Source organism: Sorex araneus, chromosome 3 (genome assembly GCF_027595985.1).
Source record: "Sorex araneus isolate mSorAra2 chromosome 3, mSorAra2.pri, whole genome shotgun sequence".
NCBI lineage: Eukaryota > Metazoa > Chordata > Mammalia > Eulipotyphla > Soricidae > Sorex > Sorex araneus.
In genome coordinates, this window is record NC_073304.1 from 103,593,008 (window position 1) to 103,616,652 (window position 23,645).

General features: G+C 44.0%; 1 protein-coding gene across 3 annotated transcripts in view; it reads right to left on the reverse strand.

Moving 5' to 3' along the window:
- Nucleotides 1–10,526: 10,526 nt before the first annotated feature.
- Nucleotides 10,527–23,645, reverse strand: part of LOC129403676 (zinc finger protein 260-like) — a 49,336-nt gene continuing 36,217 nt past the window's right edge. For all 3 annotated transcript variants that reach the window (XM_055133834.1, XM_055133832.1, XM_055133833.1), the window contains 2 exons: nucleotides 21,448–21,537; nucleotides 10,527–13,625 (listed from right to left, as the gene is read on the reverse strand). In XM_055133834.1, the coding sequence (XP_054989809.1) occupies nucleotides 11,488–13,625; nucleotides 21,448–21,537 (2,228 nt within the window). In that variant the 3' untranslated portion in view covers nucleotides 10,527–11,487. The remainder of the gene's footprint in view (nucleotides 13,626–21,447; nucleotides 21,538–23,645) is intronic.

Here is a 23,645-nt window from a genome sequence, read left to right on the forward strand (position 1 = left end):
CTGTGCTCAGGGCTTACACCTGACTCTGCATTCAGGGAACACTCCTGGCGGGGCTCGGGGAACCATATGGAATACCTGGGATCCAAAGCGGGGTCGGCCACGTGCAAGACAAGCATTGTGCCCCGTGTACTACTGCTCAGCCCCATTTTCTTATGCTTTTACTCGGCCAACTATAGAACAGTTTATAATAAAGCTTGTAGGTCATACACAAATGACTGCTTGGGTACCAGGATCAAGCAGCCTGGAATTAAACCTGGACTCTGATAGACATGAGAACTTGAAGCAATTATTTAATCTTCCATATTTTCTTCCCTCGTTTTTACAACAGATTGACATCTCTCAATGTGTGGTGAAAACTGAGAGATGGTGCTTGAGGACATGGGGACTTGAAATATGCTCTGAAGGAACATATTTTCCATATGAAAAAGATTCTGCACTTAGAAACCATGCCGCCATTCCCCACCCCCACCCCCACATCCACCAACTCTGTAAGAAAATATTTGCTCACCTGTTAGACAAAGCACTAATGTCAGAATTTTTAATGAATTTGCAAAACTTAGAAGCCAGAGTGACAGTACAGTGGGTCGGCATTTACCTTGCATGTGGCCGACCCAGTTTGGTTCCCCCACATCTCATATGATCCCTGAGCCCAGCAAGAGTAATTCTGGAGAGCAGAGCCAGGACTAACTCTTGAGCATGTTGTGTGTGGCAACCCCTCAAAAAAATTCAAGAAAGAAAAAAGCAAAAAAAAAAAAAAATTAAAAAGCAAAAGAATTTGAAAAAGTGACCAAAAAACACCTTGTAGAGCTAAATAGACACTTCCTCAAATCAGACATACAGGTGTTATATTACAAAGTGCTCATTTGGGGCCGAGAGAAGTCACCAAGGTTAAGGTGATTATACCCTTGATTTGATCCCCTGAGCACAGAGCCAGGAGTAGACCCCGAGCATTGCCAGGTCTGAACAACCCCACAACCCCTTCGCAAAGTGTTCTGGAGAGATGGTACAAGAATTAAGGCACTTACCTGGCATATGACTAACCCTAGTTTGCATCCTCAGCACTTATGATCCCCCAAGCACTGTCAGAAGAGGACCCTGACCACAGAGCCAGGAGTAGCACCCAAGTCTTAACAATAAAAAACAAAAGCACTTTCCACCACTTATCAGAGAAATGCAAATCCAAAGGAGAGCTGGTACCTCACACCAGTGAGAATGGGCACATCCAAGAACGGAACCAACCAGTGCTAGAGGGAGGTGGTGAGACAGGAACCACCCAGAGAGGTGGGCATCATCTGACTCTGCCCCAGTGGGAGACACTACAGCAGAGCCTTTCTCAAAGGTTAAAATTAGACTTTCAGGGCTGGACACGCAGTTTAAAGGAGCACAACGTGGTCTCCTGTGCACAACTGCCAGACAGTCTGAGAGACGAGCAGCCCCGCACCAGAATATGGCCCCAAACGAAAAGAGTGGCTGAAACATGACCCAGCTCTTTCATTCCTTGGCATCTACCCGCAAAGCCCAAAAACACTAATGTGAAAAGACATTTGGACGTGAGTTCTTCTGCAGCAGTGTTCAGAATAGTCACAATCTGGAAACACCCGACTGTCGAAGAACAGGTGACTGAATAAAGAAACTGTGGCACATACATATACATACATATATATACATATATATACACACATATACATATACATATACACAATGGAATTCTATTTATCTATTGGGCAAGAGGCAATCTTGCACTTCACGGCAACTTAGATGGAACTGCATGTTATCATGGTAAGCAAAGTGACTCAAAGAAAGAACTAAGACGAATGATCGCTCCTATGTGGAGTATTGGGCAACCAACCACAAGACTGCTTACAGCACAGAGCGTCTGAGCAGCACTGAGTTGACTACGGGCAGCGGGGGCAGGTGGGTGAGAGAGGGGAGTTGGAGACCTTTGGGTAGGGAGGCTGATACTCGGGGGGTGGGTGTGGGGTGGCAACTATACATTCCCGAAATAGTGATATCAACAGATTGTAAATCATGGTGCCAAGTTAAGAGAAAGAAAAAGCCCCCCCCCCCCATTTAAATCGCTTTTTGTTTTGGGGTCTCTCCTCGCTCTGCACTCAGGGATCACTCCTGGCAGGGCTTGGGGGTCTGATTCCAGGACTGAACCTGGGTTGGCCATAAGCAAGGCTTGTGCTGTAATCTGTCGACCATTTCTCTAGTCCCACTTTCTAACTGCTTATTAGTTTTTGTCACACCACTAGAAGGATAATGTTCTCTCCTACTGATTACTCATCTATTATTAGATTTCACGGCAGAGCCTGTGGCATATTTGATATGCCAAAAACAGTAACAAGTGTCACAATGGAGATGTTACTGGTGCCCGCTCGAGCAAATGCATGAACAACGGGATAACAGTCCTACAGCCCTACAGTGCATTATTAGATTCAAATTAAATGACAGTTTCTTAATCCCATTTTTATTTGTTGTTAACAGCTTTCTTTTATTTGTTGTTTTCTTTTGTTTTGGGGCCACGCTTGGCAGTCCTCAGGGATTATTCCTGGCCTGTGCTCAGGGAGCACTCCTGATGGGACTCTGAGGACCCTATGCTTACCCAATTTCCTCTTTGATAAGAACACAGTCCTTTTGGGTATGATGTCCTCTGAATCTTAACGTTACCTGACATGTGGGTGTCAGGATATAAACACTTGTGGGTAGGGACAGAGAGATTTACGGTGGTTAAGTGCGTGCCTTGTGGTGTCAGTGAACCTGGATTCTATCCCAAGCACCCCATGTGTGATGCTCCAATCCCCACCAGGAAGGAAGCCGAGTACAGAGATATGAGTAAGCTGGGAGGACAGCCAGGTGTAGCCCCAATACAGTAAACAGCAATAAATGGGTTAAGGAGTAAGTGGACTATTGTCTATATAAACTAGAATTATTTTTAAAGTGTATTTTGTATTTGACCCCAAAACAGAGGTAAAAAACAAACTGACTCAAATGTAACTACCTCAAACTTGAAACCAGGTGTATACAATGAGCATCCCTCTACTAATGAGAAGACAAATTAAGAAAGAATTGGAGCGATAGCACAGCTGTTGGGCATTCGCCTTTCACGTGGCCAACTCGAGTTCGATTCCTCCGCCCCTCTCGGAAAGCCCGACAAGCCACAGAGAGTATCGAGCCCGCGTGGCAGAGCCTGGCAAGCTACCCGTGCGTATTGGATATGCCAAAAATAGTAACAATTAGTCTCTCAATGAGAGATGTTACTAGTGCCTGCTTGAACAAATCGATGAGCAATGGGATGAAAAGTGACAAGTGATTTTAAGTTAACTGATCTGATAAGGATTAGCATCCAATAGATAAATTCTTTTTTAATTCTTTTTGCTATTTGGGTCATACACAGTGATGCACAGGGGTTATGCCTGGCTCTGCACTCAGGAATTACCCCTGGCGGTGCTTGGGGTCCCATATGGGATGCTGGGATTTGAACTTGAGTTGGCCATGTGCAAAGCAAATGCCCTACCTGCTGTGCTATCGCTGCAGCCCCCTCATTCATATCCTTTAATAGCAAGCAAAAAATAACAAAACTGGCAGTGTATTTTTTGAACTGGAGAGAGTACCGCAGATAGGGTGCTTGCATGCAGCTGACCTGATTTCAGTCACTGGCATTCCCCATGGGTCTCTGACACCACCAGGGTTCATTCGGGCGTGCAGAGCCAGGAACAGCCCCTAAAAATCCTTGGGTATGGTCCAACTCCCCCCAACCCCATAAATTGTGAGTGGATTTTAATGAAAAAATAAAGTATAGAAATGGTGAATAAGTAAAGGATTTTTTGAAGCTTACTAATCTCCTGAGAAATGCAAAGAGAAAACTGACAATATAATAAAGACTTACTGCTCAGTGAGAGCAAACCCTGAGCACAGCTGGTTGGAAACACCTGAAAAAATAACAATAAAATAAGCAGCGATAAAATAAGCACACACTACCGGCAGTGTGGCCCCCAAACCGAAAGCAAACAAACTGACACTCAGTAAATAAAACACAGTGATCGGCACAGATGCCTCAGGGTTCCACCGAGGGCCTTAGAGGGGTGCCAGCACCTGGAGAAAATGCCCTTAGGATGTGGATTCTTCCGGTTTGTCTGCTTGGGGGTCACAGCTGGCAATGCTCAGGGATTACTCCAGGCTCTGGACTCAGGAATCACCCCTGGCAGTGCACAGAGAACCACACAGGATGCCGGGATGAAACCCAGGTGAGTCTGGTGCAAGGCAAGTGCGCTGCCTGCCGTTCTGGCATCGGGCCCATTGTCACATTTTCTGAAGCAGGCGCTCATGCTCCAGGGTCCTGCTAGGGTCCCTGCAGGTGCAGGCAGATCTGGTGTGGCAGCATTTGGAGCTATGCCTTGTTAGAGTACGTCGTTGAACTGGTTTTGGGTTCCCGGAGAACGCTAGGCAAAAAGGGCCACATTTTGGGAGGAAAGCTTTCCAGAAGGAAATCTTGTTGGCATGGTAACCAGGGAGGCGGTCTCCTTAAGACAGTGCCCTAGTAGCAATATTCTTTTTGAGCCCTTGGGCTCTCCCATGTTATAAACAGCTGGACTGCTCCAGGTCCATCTCAACACCTCAGTAGGACCTATACTTGGGCACTCTAGGAATTAAGACCAATCTCAGGGCAACTGAAGCTTAGGTTTAGCCAACAAGAGATATGTCCAGGGTCAGAGCCATATTACAGCAGGTAAGCCACTTGCCTTGCATGTACCCAACCCTGGTTCCATCCCTGGCACCCCATCCCTGAGCACTGCCAGGAGTCATTCCCGAGTGCAGGCCCAGGAATGACCCTGAGCATCTCAGGGTCTGATCTCAAAACAAAACCAAATGAAAATAACAGAGATATGCCCAGGGTTCCATAAGGCTCACTGGCAGCATTTATATTTGGAGGGTTATCACAGTCTAACTGAGGTTTCAAAAAATGAAAAATAAAAAACAACTGGCTATTTTGTTACCTTGTTGACAGAATGAAACATTTTGCAAAGCTTTAGAAACATCTGCCATTTTTTGTCTGTATATCCAAGCCAAAGAATAAATAAATAAAGTATTAAACAAGTTAAAAAGCAATTGGCCAGAGTGCTAATAAAGAGGATTTAGTGCTTACCAATCCTGGCACCACGAATTGACCCAAAGGTCTTCCAGGTGGGGTTTCAGGGTGTAGAGTCAGAAGTAAGCCCTAAGCACTTCTGGGTGTAACCCCAAAACCAAAAGCTTTCAAGAAAAGCTAGCACTTCATTCTCACTATGTTTAGCAAAGATGCAATTTACTCATTGGTTATGGACCATAGATCAGAGGGCTAATTATTAAAATATGTAAAACATAACCGAAGTTCTAGTATTAGGAACTTAATGCTTTATTTAATTTCACATAGAAAATGTCTTATTTTGTTTTTTTTTTTTGGGGGGCACACCCAGCAGTGCTCAGGTTTACTACTGGTTTTTTGTTCAGGAATAACTCCTGGAAATTTTGGGATACAGAGAGGATGCTAAACCCTGTGCAAGGCAAGCGATTCGCCTGCTGTATTATCTGTCTGGCTCTGTCTATCCATATTGTGCTGACTTTTTCTAAGAGCACGACAATATGGTTCCATGATGAGTTTATATGCTGAACTATCTAAGAGCCTTTATTCACACTTATAAAAAATTGTTAGAACAATTGCAGATATAATTTAAAGATCTCCTTATGACAATCCTGTCTGACCATACCCTTTCTTTCCAAAAATACAATCCAGGAGTAACCCCTGAACACTGCACCATGTGGCTCACACAAACAAACAAAAAACAAAGAAAAAGATTCGGATGGGCAGCTTTAATCTCTGTTAACTCAACTGCCACAAATAAGGAATTAACAGCTTAGATTCATGCAAATACTTAGTTTATGTTTGAATTTTAAATCATTTGTGAACTTTGTCACACACCAGGGAGAGAGCTTCGAGGGCAGGCAAGAGACCCAAGTCCCATTCCAGGTTCAGCTTGACCCGCGTCTCCTTTCTGCATTGCTGGGGAGGCCCTCGGTCTCAGCAGTGCCACACATGGCCCTGTGCCCCCAGCACTGAAGGAAGAGCTCAGGGCTGCGCGGGGCGAGAAGAAAACCTTTGGTTCTACAGAGCTTGGGTGGAGGTCGGGGAGAGCGGACCCCTGCAGGGGCTCCGATGGGAGCTCCTCCCCCTAGCAAACTGATAAAAATAAAGTCTTGGTACAAACGGGTGCAGTGGAGAAGACTTATTGTGTTGTTGTTTTTGCACATGGAGCTTAGTATGCTCTATGCAAATTTCCCATCAAAGTTGCTGTGTTCCTGCCAGGCTGTCAGTACTGTGTCATCATCACTACACTGGTGGTCTCTAGTTCTAGGAATTGTGGAGCTGGGCTGGAGGATACTGGGGGTGGGTGGAGGCTGCTGGTCCCACCCCCAGGGAGGGGAACTCAGGCTGCTCCCATTCCCAGAAGGGCAGAGTTTTGAGCCTAATGTTTGATGTACGAGAGATGAGTTGAAGGTTGTTCCTGAAAAATCAAACTTTTTTTTTAAAAAAAGAAAGTCTCCTTTCTTTTGTGGACTGAGTGGATCCTCAGAGCTTTTGCTGAGACCCCTTCCTAACTCATCCAGTAAACTTTAAAACTAAGAAAAACAAGAATTTAAGAGAAATACAAAAGTAGTAAAAATTGTCTATCTTCCAGACATAAATTTACAATAAATTATAAAATAATACTTTGTATTTGTAAACCTGCATTTGTTTATATTTTATTTGATTGAATTTGTATTTCTATAAACACAGTATTAAATTTCTATAATATAAATTTATATTCATATATAATAGATCTATCACAAATATGATGTATAGTAAGAACAGGAACCAAAAAATACCGGTTTGATGTAAGAGAAGTGATGGAGACATCCAAGTCAGCACACTCAAATGGATTAAAATGGTTAAAAAATAAAAAGAAAATTATTGAAATAAAGTGTTTCTTAACACTGCATTTTGCACAGCCCCTTAAGAAAACTTGGAGTTGGCACGGACCTCTCATAAAAGACACAAGGCCGAGGTCCGGGAGCAACAGCATGGTGGTAGAGCATTAGCCCTGCATGAGGCTGGTTGACCTGGGTTGGATCCCCGGCATCCCATATGGTCCCCAGAGCACAGCCAGGAGTGATTCCCAAGTGCAGAGCCAGGAGTAACCCCTGACTGTTGTGGAGTGTGACCCAAAATGCAAAAGAACACACACACAAACACACACACACACACACACACACCAAGACACATAAGTGAAGAAAAAGGGGAAAAAGGCAGTGAGTCTCTGGGGCACTGGGGAATTCACTCCAGACTTGTACTCCTGACCACCCAGGGACTGACGGAGCCTGGGTCCAAAGGCTGCCAGGCCAGCACGTGAAAAAGAGCAACAGACCCAGAGATACAGCTGAATCATTTCACATCTAATAAAACTCATATATAGTGTATGTTTATAGTAGATTCATATATACATCTATAACTTTATGTTTATATTTAGCATAAATTTATAGTTATAGAGATATGTTAATAAATTAATATTGTGGATTATTATTAGAATATTATAATTTATATTGCTGTACAATAGGATATCAGAATTCGTGTATAGATGAAAGGAAAAAGACTCGATGGACCAGAAGTGACCAAGAGAGTCAAAGTCAGCATGTTTCAAAGGGTTCAGACAACACACATAGACACACAGACACACACACACACCCACAACACACACACAGAACCTAAACATGTATGTTATATACAACATGAGAACTGACTGTCAGGAAAAATAAAACCAATCAATGGCCTTTGTATGGACATGTGGAACAGACCTAAACCCAGTGGAGAAGGAAGAAAGTCCCTGGATGAACAGACCCTTGGAACTGAAGAGAAGCAGGACCTGAGCCTCCGCGCGGGCGCCCCCTGGCGGCCGTCTGCAGGGGGCGCGCGGGTCAGGAAAGGACCAAACTCGGTGAGGATGTGAGTGATGCAGAGCCCGGAGCGGGAGGGAGGGGAGGGCGCTGGCTCCCAGGGTTCGATCCCCGGCATCCCGCACGGTCCCCTGGCACGGCCACGGGAGATTCCCGAGTGCAGAGCCAGGAGGAACCCTTCAGTGCTGAAGCCGCCGCCGCCTTTCTGCAGCGCCTCCCGCGGCCCGACCGAGGCGAGCTGGCGGGGCTGTGGGGAGTTCCTGTGGGGTCTCCTCTGTGCGACCCACCGGGAGGGAAAGCCGCAGGGGCAAAGGCGTCGGGGCGCCTGGGGCGCAGCCCAGAGGGGCCCCGGGGGTGCGGACCCCGCCTGGCCGCGGCTCTCCGTGTCCTGGTCTGTCCTGGAGCCGCCCGCCCTGGGCTCTGCTGCAGACGCCCCCAGCCCCGAAACCGTTTCTCCGGCGGGACAGGCGAGGGTGGAGGCCGCGGGACTCGTCTGGCCAAGTCCGTCGTGGCCTCCCCTGGCCGTCCCTGCTGGCCTCCTGTCCCCTTTTCTCCTGTGCCCTTTCCTGCGGACTCGGCCCCCAGGGGTGCTGGGCGCCCCTGAGGCGGCAGTCTCTGGCCAGGGCAGTTCTGGGCTTGTTCTGGGCCGCGGGTGGGGGCTTCTGTGGGGTGGGGGCGGGGAGGAGCCCGGGCGCTGCTCCCGCCCGCCTGCACAAGGGCACCTGCGAGGGCATCTGCTCCTGCGGCTGGGCCGTCGGTCTGCACTGTGCCGCCTGGCCAGGAAGGGCAGAACTCGGTGCCTCCTGGAACTGAACTCGGAGTGAAACTGCACGAAGAGCCCCACAGAGGCCAAGTCTGCAGGGCCGAGGAATGCCTGTGTCCTGCCTGCCGTGAGCTATTCCGCACTCATCCTCAGAACACTCAGGCTCAGCATCCCACCCACACTGTACAAAACTAGCGCTCTTGTTTCGTTACGTCAGCAAATGATCACGACAGAAAGGAGCGGGAAAGTCCTTCAAATTGATCAAAAAACCTCACTCCCATAAAGCTGGAAAGCTTGGAATATCATGACAATATGAATTCCTGTAGGAACCGGAACTCCTCTTATTGATAATCTGTCACAGCATCAGTCCTGTACAGGTCTGGAGATGGCAACACCACCACAACCAGACGGAAGCACTCTCAGTACCAACATCATCTGAAACCTGGGGAAATCTCACCCAGAGAGGGAGAGCACCCACGCCAATGCTCCTTTTTATACTTTAAAAGCGGTGTGGGGGAACAGGTCGAGATGTGGGCAATAAGTCTCATTAAAAGCCCCAAGATTGGGCAAAGAGCTTAGGTCCTAGAATATATTGGGCTGCAGACCTGCACACAGATAGGATTTGAAACTAGGAAGGTACAGATGATGAACACATGAGGGCTGTAAACGTGCATCCAGGGGAAAGAGAATAGTTTATGGTCTCTTAGATGCAGAGGGCAACACAGGCAATACATAGAAAAGGAAGTTGTCACGTGACTCTCCTGTATGAGTGATTGACTGGCTGTGTGAAATACGCCAACCTCTGGTCTTCCGTATGCCTCTTAAATGTTCACATGCTCACTCCATGTCCTTCGTGTCTCTGCCAACTTAAACAATAGCTCACATGTTGGGACGATACTGAATCAAATAAACAATATACAAGAGCCCGTGAACCCACTGACGGTTGCTCAGGAACACTAAAACAAGGACAGTGCTTGTGTGTGAATTTGTTTATCTCATTCTGTGACCAGCCCTGTGAGACTAGGTGGGCAAGATACACCACAATCTGTAGCCCGAGTTTGTGCTTCCAGAATCAGTAAGCCAGTTCCTTTCCAGTTGTGTTCAGCCTTCCCACCCCACCTCCCAAATGGCCCCACTCCAATTCGGTAAGCCATACCTCCAACTCTGATGATGGAAGTTCTGCTGAAGTGTTGACATATTTACATTTTTAAATTTTACTTTTAGCTAGCTGTCTCTGTCCAGAAGTTACTATATACATATTCCTGTATAATTTTTTTACATAAATAGGTGAAATGAAAATTCTATGCCAAACTGAACAAATGGTCTGATAACAATGGAATGGTAATGTTTTAGGTAGATTACCCCTAAAACTGCTCAATAATAAACTTTTTTCTGAATTATAATATTGAGGTGAAATTTAAAAAAAGTAACCCCAATTAATTATACCAGTCTAAATGCATGCTGTCATCTTATGAATTACAGGTAAATCTGGGGCTCTACTACTCTCTAGGACCACTGCACACAAAAAAATAGGGGGAAGCAACATCACCTTTATTTCAGTGGACATTTAAGAAAGTAACAGCCGGGGCTGGAGCAATAGCACAGCGGGTAGGCGTTTGCCTTGCACGAGGCTGACCCAGGTTCGATTCCCAGCATCCAATATGGTCCCCTGAGCACCACCAGGAGTAATTCCTGAGTGAAGAGCCAGGAGTAACCCCTGTGCATCGCGAGGTGTGACCCAAAAAGCAAAAAAAAAAAAAAAAAAAAAAAGAGTCGTTCATTAAAAAATATTTTTATTTTAATGAATCACTGAGATAATTACAGATTTACAAATTTGCATGATTACATTTCAACCATACAATGTTTGAGTACCCATGTGTTATTAAATATTTTGATATTCTATTCTAGACAACTTTTGTATGTTCTTTATATTCATAAAGCTTCTTTTCTGTGTGAATTCTCTCAGGTTTGTAAGACTTCTAAATATTTTCCCTACATTCTTAATATTCAGAGGGATTGTCTTCTGAGTGAATTCTCTCATGTCTGGTGACGTGTGACTTTACCGAGAAATTTTTCCTTCATTCTTGACATTCATAGGGTTTCACTCCTGTGTGAAGTCTCTCATATTGATTGTGAGACAAATGCTAGAGAAAGATTTTGTACATTCTTTACATTTATAAGGTTTGATTCCTGTGTGAAATCTCTCATGTCTTCTGAAGCCTTCTACATTGAGAAAGTTTTACATTTTTTACATTCAAAGGGTTTCACTCCTGTGTGAATTCTCTCAAGTCCAGTCAGTTGTGACTCTATTAGGAAACCTTTTGTACATTCTTTACATTCATAGGGATTGACACCTGTGTTCAAAAAGCGAAATAAAAAAAAAGAAAAAGGAAATGGAGAGTTAACACAGCCGGCAGGGTGTTTGCCTTGCACAGATCCGACCCAGGTTCAATTCCCAGGATCTATATGGTCCCCTGAGCACTGCCAGGAGTAATTCCTGAGTGCAGAACCAGGAGTAGCCCCAGAACATCTCAGGGTGCGACCTAAAAAACAAGGAAAAAAAAAGGGTTTGACTTCGGCGAAGTTTCTCATATGCTGTGTGAGTTCTGACATTCTCGAGAAATTTTTCTTTCATTTCCATTCACAGGGTTTCACTGCTGTTTATATTCTCTCATGATTAGTGAGGATTGCCTTCATCGACAAAGCTTTCTTTCATTCTTTACATTCATAGTGTTTCAATCCTGTGTGAATTCTCTTCATGTGTAGTGAGGTTTGTCTTCATTGAGAAAATTTTCCTTTTGTTCATATTCATACGGTCTCAGTTCTGTGTGAATTCTCTCATGTGCTATGAGTTGTGACTTTGTTGAGAAACCTTTTGTACATTCTTTACATTCATAGGGCTTGACTCCTGTGTGAATTCTCTCATGTGCAGTGAGGTTTGTCTTTCTTGAGAAAGTTTTTCTACATTCTTTACATTCATAGGGTTTAACTCCTGTATGAATTCTCTCATGTGTAGTGAGGCCTGTCTTCGTTGAGAAACTTTTCGTACATTCTTTACATTCATAGGGTTTGATTCCTGTGTGAATTCTCTCATGTGTAGTGAGGTTCGTCTTTGTTGAGAAAGTTTTCCTACATTCTTTACATTCATAAGGCTTGACTCCTGTGTGAAGTCTCTCATGTATAGTGAGACCTGTCTTCATTGAGAAAGTTTTCCTACATTCCTTACATTCATAGGGTTTCAATCCTGTGTGAATTCTCTCATGTGCTATGAGATATGACTTTGTTGCAAAACTTTTCATACATTCTTTACATACATAGGGTTTGACTCCTGTGTGAATTCTCTCATGCGTAATGAGGTTTGTCTTTGCTGAGAAAGTTTTCCTACATTCTTTACATTCATAAGGTTTGACTCCTGTGTGAAGTCTCTCATGTCTAGTGAGGCCTGACTTCGACGAGAAAGCTTTCATACATTCTTTACATTCATAGGGTTTGACTCCTGTGTGAATTCTCTCATGTGTAGTGAGGTTTGTCTTTGTTGTGAAACTTTTCATACATTCTTTACATTCATAGAGTTTGACTCCTGTGTGAAGTCTCTCATGTATAGTGAGACTTCTCTTCATTGAGAAAGTTTTCCTACATTCTTTACATTCAAAGAGTTTCAGTCCCGTGTGGATTCTCTCGTGTCTAGTAAGGACTGCCTTCATTGAGAAAGTTTTCCTACATTCTTTACATTCATAGGGTTTGATTCCTGTGTGAATTCTCTCATGTTCTACGAGATATGCCTTTGTAATGAAACTTTTCCTACATTCTTTACATTCATAGGGTTTGACTCCTGTGTGAAATCTCTCATGTCTAGTGAGGTATGCCTTCATTGAGAAAGTTTTCCTACATTCTTTACATTCATAGGGTTTCAGTCCTGTGTGAATTCTCTCATGTGCTATGAGATATGACTTTGTTGAGAAACTTTTTGTACATTCTTTACATTCATAGGGTTTCTCTCCTGTGTGAATTCTCTCATGTGTCGTGAGGTTTGTCTTCGATGAGAAAGCTTTCCCACATTCTTTACATTCATAGGGTTTGACTCCTGTGTGAATTCTCTCATGTTCTACGAGATAAGCCTTTTTAATGAACCTTTTCCTACATTCTTTACATTCATAGGGTTTGACTCCTGTGTGAAATCTCTTATGTCTAGTGAGGTATGCTTTCATTGAGAAACTTTTCGTACATTCTTTACATTCAAAGACTTTCTTCCTTGCGTGAATTGTCGTATGGTGAGTGAAGTGTGACGCCTGTGAGAAAGCTGTCCCGTACTCTTTACAGTTATAGGATTTTTCTCCTTTGCAAAGTCTTTGGTGCTGAATGAGGCTTAGATTTCCTGAAAAAGGTTTTTGATATTCTGGACATTCATAGGATTCCTCTCCTGTGGAAACTCTCTGATGTTCAATGAGTATTTGTTGTTTGAATAAACTTTTGCCATAATCCATACAGGCATAATTGTTTGCTAAAAGGTGTGTACTTTCATATTTATGGAACTCTGAAAGCTGCCCTGCTTGAAATTCATGTTTATCACTGGCATGCATTTCTGGATGTTTAGTGATATTAGTTATTTTAAAGAGATTTTTGTGGTTCTCAAGTATCCGTACAGGGTATATCTCATCGTGTTCAACAGGCAGAGATATATTCTTATTACCATGAATCTTCTCAGGCACCAAGGTAGAATAGATTCCCTTAATCATCATTGCCTTTGAGACGGAGGCACTGCTGATACTAGAAGTGTTTTTGACGTCCATTCTCTGCTTTGTTGTTTCTCTGTTCTTGGTCGTTAACCCTTGCCAGTAATATCTACTCTCATCTTTCCAATTATGTTCAATCAAGTCATCCTCTGGATGAATATCTAAAAGTAGAGAAATGTTCTTATTATAAAGACTATCTAAGCATATATTCTGGATTGATAGAGTAGTTATAAAGAAGTTACTTCCAATATCAAAACATGTTTAGAAGAGTATTCATTTTTAAAACATGGTTTTAATTTCTCAGGAATCAAAATGCTTAACAGTTAATGAGGAAGGCTGGGGGCGCTACAACCCATCAATGCCAGGGGTTATGCTTGGCTCTGCACTCAGCAATAACTCCAGTTGATGCTCGGGATACTGAGAATTGCACCCAAGTCAATCATGTGCAAGGCAAGAGCCCTACCTGCTCTTGCTCTGGCTCCAAAGTATTTCATAGTCTAATATAAAATTCCCGGACAGCAGAGCCTGGCAACCTCTCCAAAAACGGTAACAGTAACATTCCCCTGACCCTGAAATAGCTTCCAATGCAGCACCGTTGGGAAGAATGAGTAAAGAGAGGCTGCTAAAAACTTAGTGCAGAGCTAAACCCTGAAGTCAGTGCAGAACTAACCCCTTTATTAACAAGGTTTGATGGAACAGGACAAGGGATATTATATTTAAGACTCTGAAGTAGAGCAAGAAAATCAGAGACCTTGAGAGAGTCTTTCTTAGCTGCCAGACGGCAACATGGAATTGAAATCCCAATCTGTAGCTGCGGGAGAGCTACAAAATGGGCCCTGGAAAGAAGAGCTTTGAAAGAAAATAAGAAAGAAAACTGAGTCCTCTCTATGTGAGTATGACCTAGACCAGGAAAGCCTGGAGAGGGAAAATAGAAAAAGAAAAGATTTTTGCAGCTGAGGACTTAGAAGCGACTGTGCCTCCTCTGAGTTCCTAAGAAACTTCAAAGAGATGTCTCCCAGTCATAACTAAGTCTTGTGCAAAGTCTGATGGGGAAGAAGAAAAAGTGATGCTCACAACTGGCTTAGAGCCTGAGAAAACCTGCCTCAGGTCGTCACAAGTCCTCTCTGCCACCTGATCTGGCAGATACATGTGACGTCCTGCTGAGACACATGAACTCACATCAGACTCAGATTCTGACTCTCCCTCATAGGAGCTTCTGACGGCCAAGGAAACTCCTACTAGGAAAATGCAGCTGCGTCCCTTTCGGGCCTGTCAGTGCCCTCTCCTGCTGTATCCCAGGGGCTGTCACCAGGCCGGGCCACTGATCACATCTCCTACTCAGGATAAAAGGGCTGCCTGCCTGTTAGGGCCCGTGGTTTGATTCAAAAATGTTAGTTCTAGGGGCCAGAGTGATGGTAACAGTGGGTAGGTGTTTGCCTTGCACACGGCGGACCCGTTGCTCTCCAGCATCTCATATGGTCGCCCAAGCACCGCCAGAAGTAAACTCCTGAGTGCAGAGCCAGGAAAACCCTTGAACATCGCTGGTGTGACCCAAAAAAGCCCCCAAAACCAAAACTTAAAATGGTAACATCTCACTGTCTTAGATTTCCAGTGCCTTGGCCCTGATTTTTCTTGCCAGCGTAATCCCAGCAGAGCTCTTGATCTCCTTCCCTGAGAAACAGACCAGGAGCAGTGGTGTCTGAGGGTCAGTGAACACCGGGTGGTCTCAATCGCTGACAGGGTTTATCTCGCCCTGGACACACCCTGTCTCCTTGACCCACCTCTGCTGCCATCCTATCACCCTTAGAGATGGGGGTCAGAAAAACAGAAAACTGATGGCTCAGGCATGTGCGGTGACCATGTCTATGTTTGTAGTCAATTCCTCTGTCTGAGTGTGGAACAGTGGACATCCAGGCTACAGAGAGACCGAAATTCTCAGTCTAAATTTCTTACTGGAAAAAGATTAAATGACACCTTACACCTGAGAGTTTCTGAAGCTTCAGAACCTGTTTTATTCAGAAAGGGCCTCGGAGCTGGAGCCAAAAGTAAAACTAAGGTAAGGGCTCTGTAGCATTGTCAGTTAAATGCTTTCTTATGCTGGTATCTAACAGTTTAGTAAAAACCAAGGGCTTCTTTCTGTGTCTCAATGTATATTTATGTTTTGTTTCTGTGTGAAGTTGTTAGAATATTAGATCTAGAAAATTTATGATTTGAAATAGTTGTGGTAAAATAAAAACTGGTTCAAAGGGTAAGAATTTAGTTTAAGACTTTACCCCTATTGCCCTATTGATTGTGACCACATCTATGTTGTGTAAGCCCTGATCCCTGATGCTGGGGGATTTAGGGTGGCTGTATGTGGGGGTTCGGGGAAGAAGCAGAGAGAGAGACGGAAGTGTATAGAGAGGAGATTGGAATAAACTGCAATTGAGACCAAAAAAAAAAAAAAGAATTTAGTTTAAGATATAGATTTCTGAGGTTATGAAATTAGATGAAAAACTCTAATCTTACCAATGCTTTCGGTTCAGAATTACTTCTAGCAATCTAAAAAGAAAACTGATTTACTCTTTCAAGATTTTTTTTTTTAACTCTTTCAAGATTGTTGACTAGTGCAAAGATAAAATAAAGGTATTTGTGCAAATTACTTGTAAATTCGGTTACCTTTTCTGGTAGGCAATCACGAATAAACCAAAAATTAACATCTGTAGAATAAATTATCTGATCACTGAAACTTTGGTAATTTTAACTTTTTTTTTTTTTTTTTTTTGCTTTGAGTTAACACCCAGCGATGCACAGGGGTTATTCCTGGCTTCTTCACTCAGTAATTACTCCTAGCGGTATGTGGGGGACCATAAAGGATGCTGGGAATTTTACCTGGGTTGGCTGCGTGCAAGACAAATGTCCTACACGCTGTACTATCACTCCAGACCTGCTTAATTTAAATTTGTAAAGTGACTTAGAAAAAGGTATGTTTAAACAAATTGGCGGTTTCAAAGGCCAGAGCTTTACTTTTTACTCCTCCTGATAGAAGCTCCCAGTATGGGGGAAGAGAAAACTAAAAAAAAGCTTTTAAAACTCGGTGCTTGCTACAAAGAGCTGCTTCTTCTAAGAATGGAAAAGTGGTTTTTACAAATGTGGTAAATGAAATTATACACATTAGAGACTTTGGTTGTTACAGCTACAGTAATACCCTACAGTAGTACACGTAGAAATTTCTTTCCCTGAAGAAAAATCACATATATTTTTTTGTTGTTTTGGAGCGATAGCACAGCGGGTAGGGTGTTTGCCTTGTAAACGGCCGACACGGGTTTGATTCCTCTGTTTCTCTCAGACAGCCTGGCAAGCTACCAAGAGTATCCTACCTGCACAGCAGAGCCTGGCAAGCTACCCGTGGTGTATTCGATATGCCAAAAACAGTAATAACAAGTTAGTAACAATAGCAACAATAATGGAGACGTTACTGGTGCCCATTAGAGCAAATTGATAAACAACAGGACAACAGTGCTACAGTTATTCAAAACAAATTAGGAAAACAATTGATTTACGCAATGTTGAAGACAGCATGATGCCCATGAGGGCACGCCAACCAGGAATTCTGGCCCCAGTTGCTAGTCCCAAAATGGCTCTGTATAGCTACTGATTTAAAACGCTGTTTTTAAACTAGGCCTATTCACCCTGATGCTTATAAATGCTTTGCTTTCTTATTCTCTCCCTTATCAATCACGCTCCAGTGCACTGATACCAATGGACTGTACTGACCCAGGGGTGATTAATTGTCAACCATGTGCCAGGTCTTTTTGCTTTGATCCTAGCATACAATTCGCCAAGTTTTTCCTCAGGCCTATGTTAAAAATTACACGGATGATATAATATTGGCTTCTTTATCCGATGTGTGATCTCCAGAAACCTTGCAAAGAGGTTGTGACTTCTTTTACTGCCGCCTGATTACAAGTGGCTTTAGAAAAAGTCCAGATTTCATCTCCTTTTGAATGTTTAGAATAGATATTGGATTGCAGTGCTGTGTGCCCCAAAAGTTTAGGGTCCTAATGGATATTCTGGCTTCTTTAAATGATTTTCAAAAGCTGATGGGAGATATACTTAGCCTGACTTAGGAATTCCTAACTCTTCTTTAACCTACGGGAGGGAGACCAGGCTCGAGCGAGTCCTCAATCTCTCAGCCCCAAGACATCTGAAGAGTTAGAGTTCTTTATGGACCAACTCCAAAATGCTTGGAACAGCTATTGCTTTTGATATGTGCACACACACACAACTTCACACATAACTTTCCCACAATGGCACTCTGGCATAATTCTTGGCCAGTGAAAGTGGATTATCTCCATAATAAGCAACCCCTCCCTTCAGTCCCCAATTTAGAACTTACTGCCTCTCTAACTGTTAAAGGGGGGTTGGGGGTGAGGACTTGGCTTGAAGCCACCAAGGTAAACCTTCCTCAACACCAACACCCACCTGGGGAGGGTGAAAGGACTATAGCCAGAGGGGAAGCAATTTCCACATAAACCCACAACCATGTCACTGTTGAAAATCTTTTTGTGACTAGATTCGCAGTTCTATAGCTCAGATACAAAGATATAAGCTTGCCTTCAGTGCATGTGCATGTGCATGAGTGCAAGGGGGCGTGACGGCGGTGTGCAGAAGTTCAATCAGGACAGAGAAGGGAGCACTATGACAATAACTGGACATGGCCATTCTGGATAAGCACTGAGTGCTGAAAGGAGGGAGGGAGGAAGAGGAGGGGGAAAGGGGGAGAAACTGCCATAGTGGCAGCTGGAGAGTGGGCAGGAGGGAAACTGGGGACACGGGTGGTGGGGAAATGTCGACTGATGAAAGTATGTCTGACACAGCACATCTATATTCCTCACTCACCTTTATTAGTAAGTTGATTGGACCACGGCAGGACTCAAATCTGGATCAATGACCTGACTCACCTACACTTCCATGGGATTGTAAATCACCTCAGTTTCCTGATGAAGGGACCTCTTTTAACTTCACTCTAGGATATTCCCTTGGACCTATCTGCATAGGGATAGGTCTTAGCCTTGTCTTAGCCTCGTTGAACAGGATGGCTTTACACTCCTCTCCCATCTGCACTCCGTCTTTCTTCCAACATGTCTTCGCTCTGCTTAAAATGTGTTCCACTGACAATTCTTTTTTTAGTGTTACAGGTATAAGGAGTCCTGATGTTTCTGTCTGTGATATCATATCCACTACGCGCTGGACACCCACCTCTCCCTACTGAAAGGAATATTATTTCCCCCTAGGAAAGCTCTGCCTAGATCTGATTTTGGTACATTGATTGGGGGCCCCATGGGAGATTTGTTCTCGGTTGCTCTGATGATGATACTTTTACTGTCATACTCTTCCTGATCCTTGCTGGAATTTAACCTCTCCGAGTCATGTTTTCATTAGGCAGATGGAATTATGGAGTGGCATTATGGCAGAGAGTCTCTTGCCCGCATGCCTGGTTGTCTTCCCCGGGGCCCCTCGGAGATGGGCTCCAGCTTCCCTCCCCACCCCAAGCAGAGCTCCCGGTGGCCAAAGACCACCGGAACGTAGCTACAGCCATGCTCGAGGCCCCTCTCCACACATTCGGACAGGCCTCACACATGAAGGTACCAGCAGAGGAACCCAGGTGTGTGTAATTCAATCAACGGCCAATATCTAGAGACTTAAAAGCAAGCTCCCAGAAGCGATATCTTGTAGCCTACTTCTCCCATTGGGAGAAACTGGCAAGCTTCTGAGTTTCCTGCCCACATGGGACAGCCTTGCAAACTTCCCCTAGTGTATTCATATGCTAAATCTAGTAATAAGCTGGATTTCATTCCCCTGACCCTGAAAGCGCCTCCAGTGTGACATCTTTGGGAGAGCCAAGTCGAGAGACTTCTAAGATCTCAGGGAAAGGATGAATGGAGGGTTACTGAGCCAGCTCGAGAAATCGATGATTAACGAGGATTTCGTGATTCGTGATGAGGGAAGATGGAGGATCCACCACAGCTCAGGGCTGTTAAAAATAAAACCCTACAAGGGCTGGAGCTATAGCACATCGGGTAGGGCGTTTGCCTTGCACGCAACCGACCCAGGATTGATTCTCAGTATCCCACCAGAACATCGCCAAATGTAATTCCTGAGTGCAGAACCGGGAGTAACCCCTGGGCATAGCCGGGTGTGACCCAAAAAGCTAAACAATAACAACAACATCAACAAAAATACCTATAAACTGAGCAGAAGGATTTATAAAAGACAGATGCAACTTTGTGCCCTGGGTACTTCTGGCTAGGATATTTTTCTGGAAACTAATATGGTCCATCCCTCTAGGAATTAATCTTAATAAACATTTTCAATCAGAGCTTCTGTGAAAACTCCCTATGTTTTCTGCTCATGGACCTACTAGTACTAATGAAAAACTGAGTATCATAAAATATAATTGTGATATATATACATATAAAAATTATATATGTACATACGGAGCAAATATATATGTATATGCATATATTTCTCTCTGTACTCTGTACTCAATGACCACAGTATTGCACTGTGCAATCCCATGTGTGGTTGGTTGCCTGCAAAACTGAAAAGGAATCACAATGTTCCCATGAAAGAGGACCCTTTGGAGATGTCTTCTTCAAACTTATAGATGCCATCGCATATTGATGATTTTTTGATTACTGCCATTATTGGACTTATTTCAATAAAAGCCCCAGCAGCAGTTACCGGACCAGCACAGCAAACATCCATACAGATGAACAATTTTGTTGAGCTCAGGCAGAAGATTCTCACCACCTCAGGAACCTCCAATCTGCCAGCAACCAAGATGTACAACAAGGGACTAAACACGGCAGGCTTACCTTAGGTGCAGGGAGGAATTCTAACTAGAATAAAGCCAGTCTTCCCTGTGATTAGAACTGCTCAACTATTTGTATAACCTGAGTAATACAACGCATCACTCGAGTCCAAGAAAGCACTGGAGTGTTCCTGATACTAGTACTTGTGTTGTTATCCTTAGGATTCTGCCTCTTTGACCACGTATAGTCCACACAGCGCAGGACTCCCACTTGAAAAACTCTACCGGCCTGCTTCAGCAACAAAACAAAAAAGGGGGAGGTACAGTTCCTGCGGGCAAAGTTCTGAAACCAACTGGACCGGTTGAGCTGTGAGAATGTTCCCAGGACCCGGACGGGGCTGATGGAGTGGCACCTGGGGAAACGGCATTTCCTGGAGACTAGTATATATTAATGTGTGGCAATTCCTGGGGTCCAGGTATGGAATGTGGGACATTCACCCCGATGAATCTAGACAAGAAACTGATGGGCAAATGTGGAATAACGAATGTTGACCCCTATGGAATCTAGATGAATGACGTTGTTTCCGCTAATACTAATCTTCCCCACATAAACATTAATCTACCCTTTTACCACCCACTTAGCCCCTGCCCTTGTCCCGTCTCTGTTGCACTCCGTCTGCCCCTACAGTATCACTGCTTGCCCTCAGCAAAAGTGTCTTCAGGGGCATCAGCCTGTCGTCCATGTGCACTGACCGTCAGCCATAGACTGCACTGCAACTAACACCGTCTACACAGGTCACCGGACACTGTCCAACAATATCCACCAAAGGATATTTTATTTTACTACTGCTAAACGTTTGCACATTATCAAAGCTTCCTCAAAAGCATCTATGAGGTTTTAAAAAGAATAAATCCCAAAGAACATTCAATGAGAATGTCCAAAAGTACAGTAAAACATTTTACATAAAAACATAAAAACATTTTACAGAACCATAGGCTAGGATCTCATTTGAAAGTAACTATCCACTTGGGCTTGTAACTCCAGGAAGTTCTGGAGACCAATAACACAGGAAGACTAACGGCTAGAAGGTTTGAACAGGGGGATAAACTCCTGGCAAACTGCTCAGCACAACAAACTCTGTAGTTTCCCCCTTTTCCAGCTTCCCTGCCAATACGTATGAACTGACCTGAGAGGCTCTGCACTGGGGGACTGACCATCCATGGCTCTTCTCTCTCCTCCAACTTGATGATGAGTTCAGGTTTGGTGACTGAATGTCCTGTTGAAGGAAATGAAGGAGGAATGCTGTTCATTTTGTCAAACTACTTAAAGTCCTTGAAGATTTATACTGGTGAAATCTTTAAGGGTTGTACAGTAATGAGTGAACAATAAATATATGAAAAAGCGTCTGGATTTGCTTCTTTGGCCTGTGTCTGCCTGAGATGGGTACTCTCTAACTTGACCTTACGGTTCCCCATTCTGGGGAATGACCCACACATCCACACTTGGATATGCACTTGTGCTTTTATCCACTCTGGGAAGTCTGTGTTCTCCCTTGAGCACCTGTCTCTTGCTGGAGTCCTTGCTGCCACAGCTCCCAAATCATTTTTACTGTGACCCTCGGGCAATGTCCCAGACCCCAGCTTATGGGGAAAGACTGGCACCAGGGATCTGGCAATCCCTGGAGATTAGTACAGACTGATGACTGATGGTTGGGGCTTGCAACGTGGGACTCTGACACCTATGTTACATATAAGACATTCAGCTTTGTCTCAGGTTTAGGCCAGAGAGACTCTGTACCACTCCTTCCCACATAGCCACAAATCTGACCTCTCTTACCCCTTATCACCTGCCCTCTCTTCCTACAAGTTCTGCACATACTGCATTCCGTCTGCTCAATATGATCATTGTTCATCCTGAATAAACTTTGTCAATGGAAGGCTACATTCTCTTTCTCTCTCTCCTCTCTCTTTGGTTTCCATATAAATTGCTTCAATTCCAAGAAAAGAAAAATAGTCAACTATATGTATTATTTGGGAAATGCAAGAAAACAACCATGAGATATCAACCCACACCAGTGAGACTTGCATATTATTATTTTTAATTCTGATACAACTCTGATACTGGAGTAGATCATGTAAAGATAGAACCATCATTCACTGTTGGTGTGAATGTCATCTGGTCAGTGTCTATGGAAAATCGTACGGTGATCCTCAACAGGTAAAAACAGAACTTCCTTTCTGAATCAGTGCTGCCAACCTTGGTATACACTCACACACACAAACACACACACACACAAAAAAGTTACTCTGAAAATATTACTTATGCACACCTCTGTTAAGTGCATAAGCCAGAGGCAAAGACCAAAAAAAGTATGATCTCACTCTGCAATACAGAGATCAAACTAGTATGTTCCTGATACTAGTACTTGTGTTATTATCCTTAGGATTCTGCCTCTTTGACCACGTATAGTCCACACAGTGCAGGACTCCCATTTGAAAAACTCTACCGGCCTGCTTCAGCCACAAAACAAAAAAGGGGGAGGTGGAGTTCCTGCAGGCAAAGTTCTGAAACCAACTGGAGCGGTCGAGCTGTGAGAATGTTCCCAGGACCCGGACAGGGCTGATGGAGTGGCACCTAGAGAAACGGCATTTCCTGGAGACTAGTATATATTATTGTGTGGCAAATCCTGGTGTCCTGGTTTGGAATGTGGGACATTCACCCCGATGAATCTAGACAAGTAACTGATGGGCAAATGTGGAATATGAAATGTTGACCCCTATGGAATCTAGATGAATGACGTTGTTTCCACTAATACTAATCTTCCCCACATAAACATTAATCTACCCTTTTACCACCCACTTAGCCCCTGCCCTTGTCCCGTCTCTGTTGCACTCCGTCTGCCCCTACAGAATCACTGCTTGCCCTCAGCAAAAGTGTCTTCAGGGGCATCAGCCTGTCGTCCATGTGTACTGACCGTCAGCCATAGACTGCACTGCAACTAACTCCGTCTACACAGGTCACCGGACACTGTCCAACAATATCCACCAAAGGATATTTTATTTTACTACTGCTAAACGTTTGCACATTATCAAAGCTTCCTCAAAAACATCAATGAGGTTTTAAAAAGAATAAATCCCAAAGAACATTCAATGAGAAAGTCCAAAAGTACAGTAACCCATAAAAACATTTTACAAAACCATAGGCTAGGATCTCATTTGAAAGTAACTATCCACTTGGAAAGAAGGGCTTATAACTCCTGGAAGTTCTGTAGACCAATAACACAGGAAGGCTAACGGCTAGAAGGTTTGAACAGGGGGAAAAACTCCTGGCAAACTGCTCAGCACAACAAACTCTGTAGTTTCCCCCTTTTCCAGCTTCCCTGCC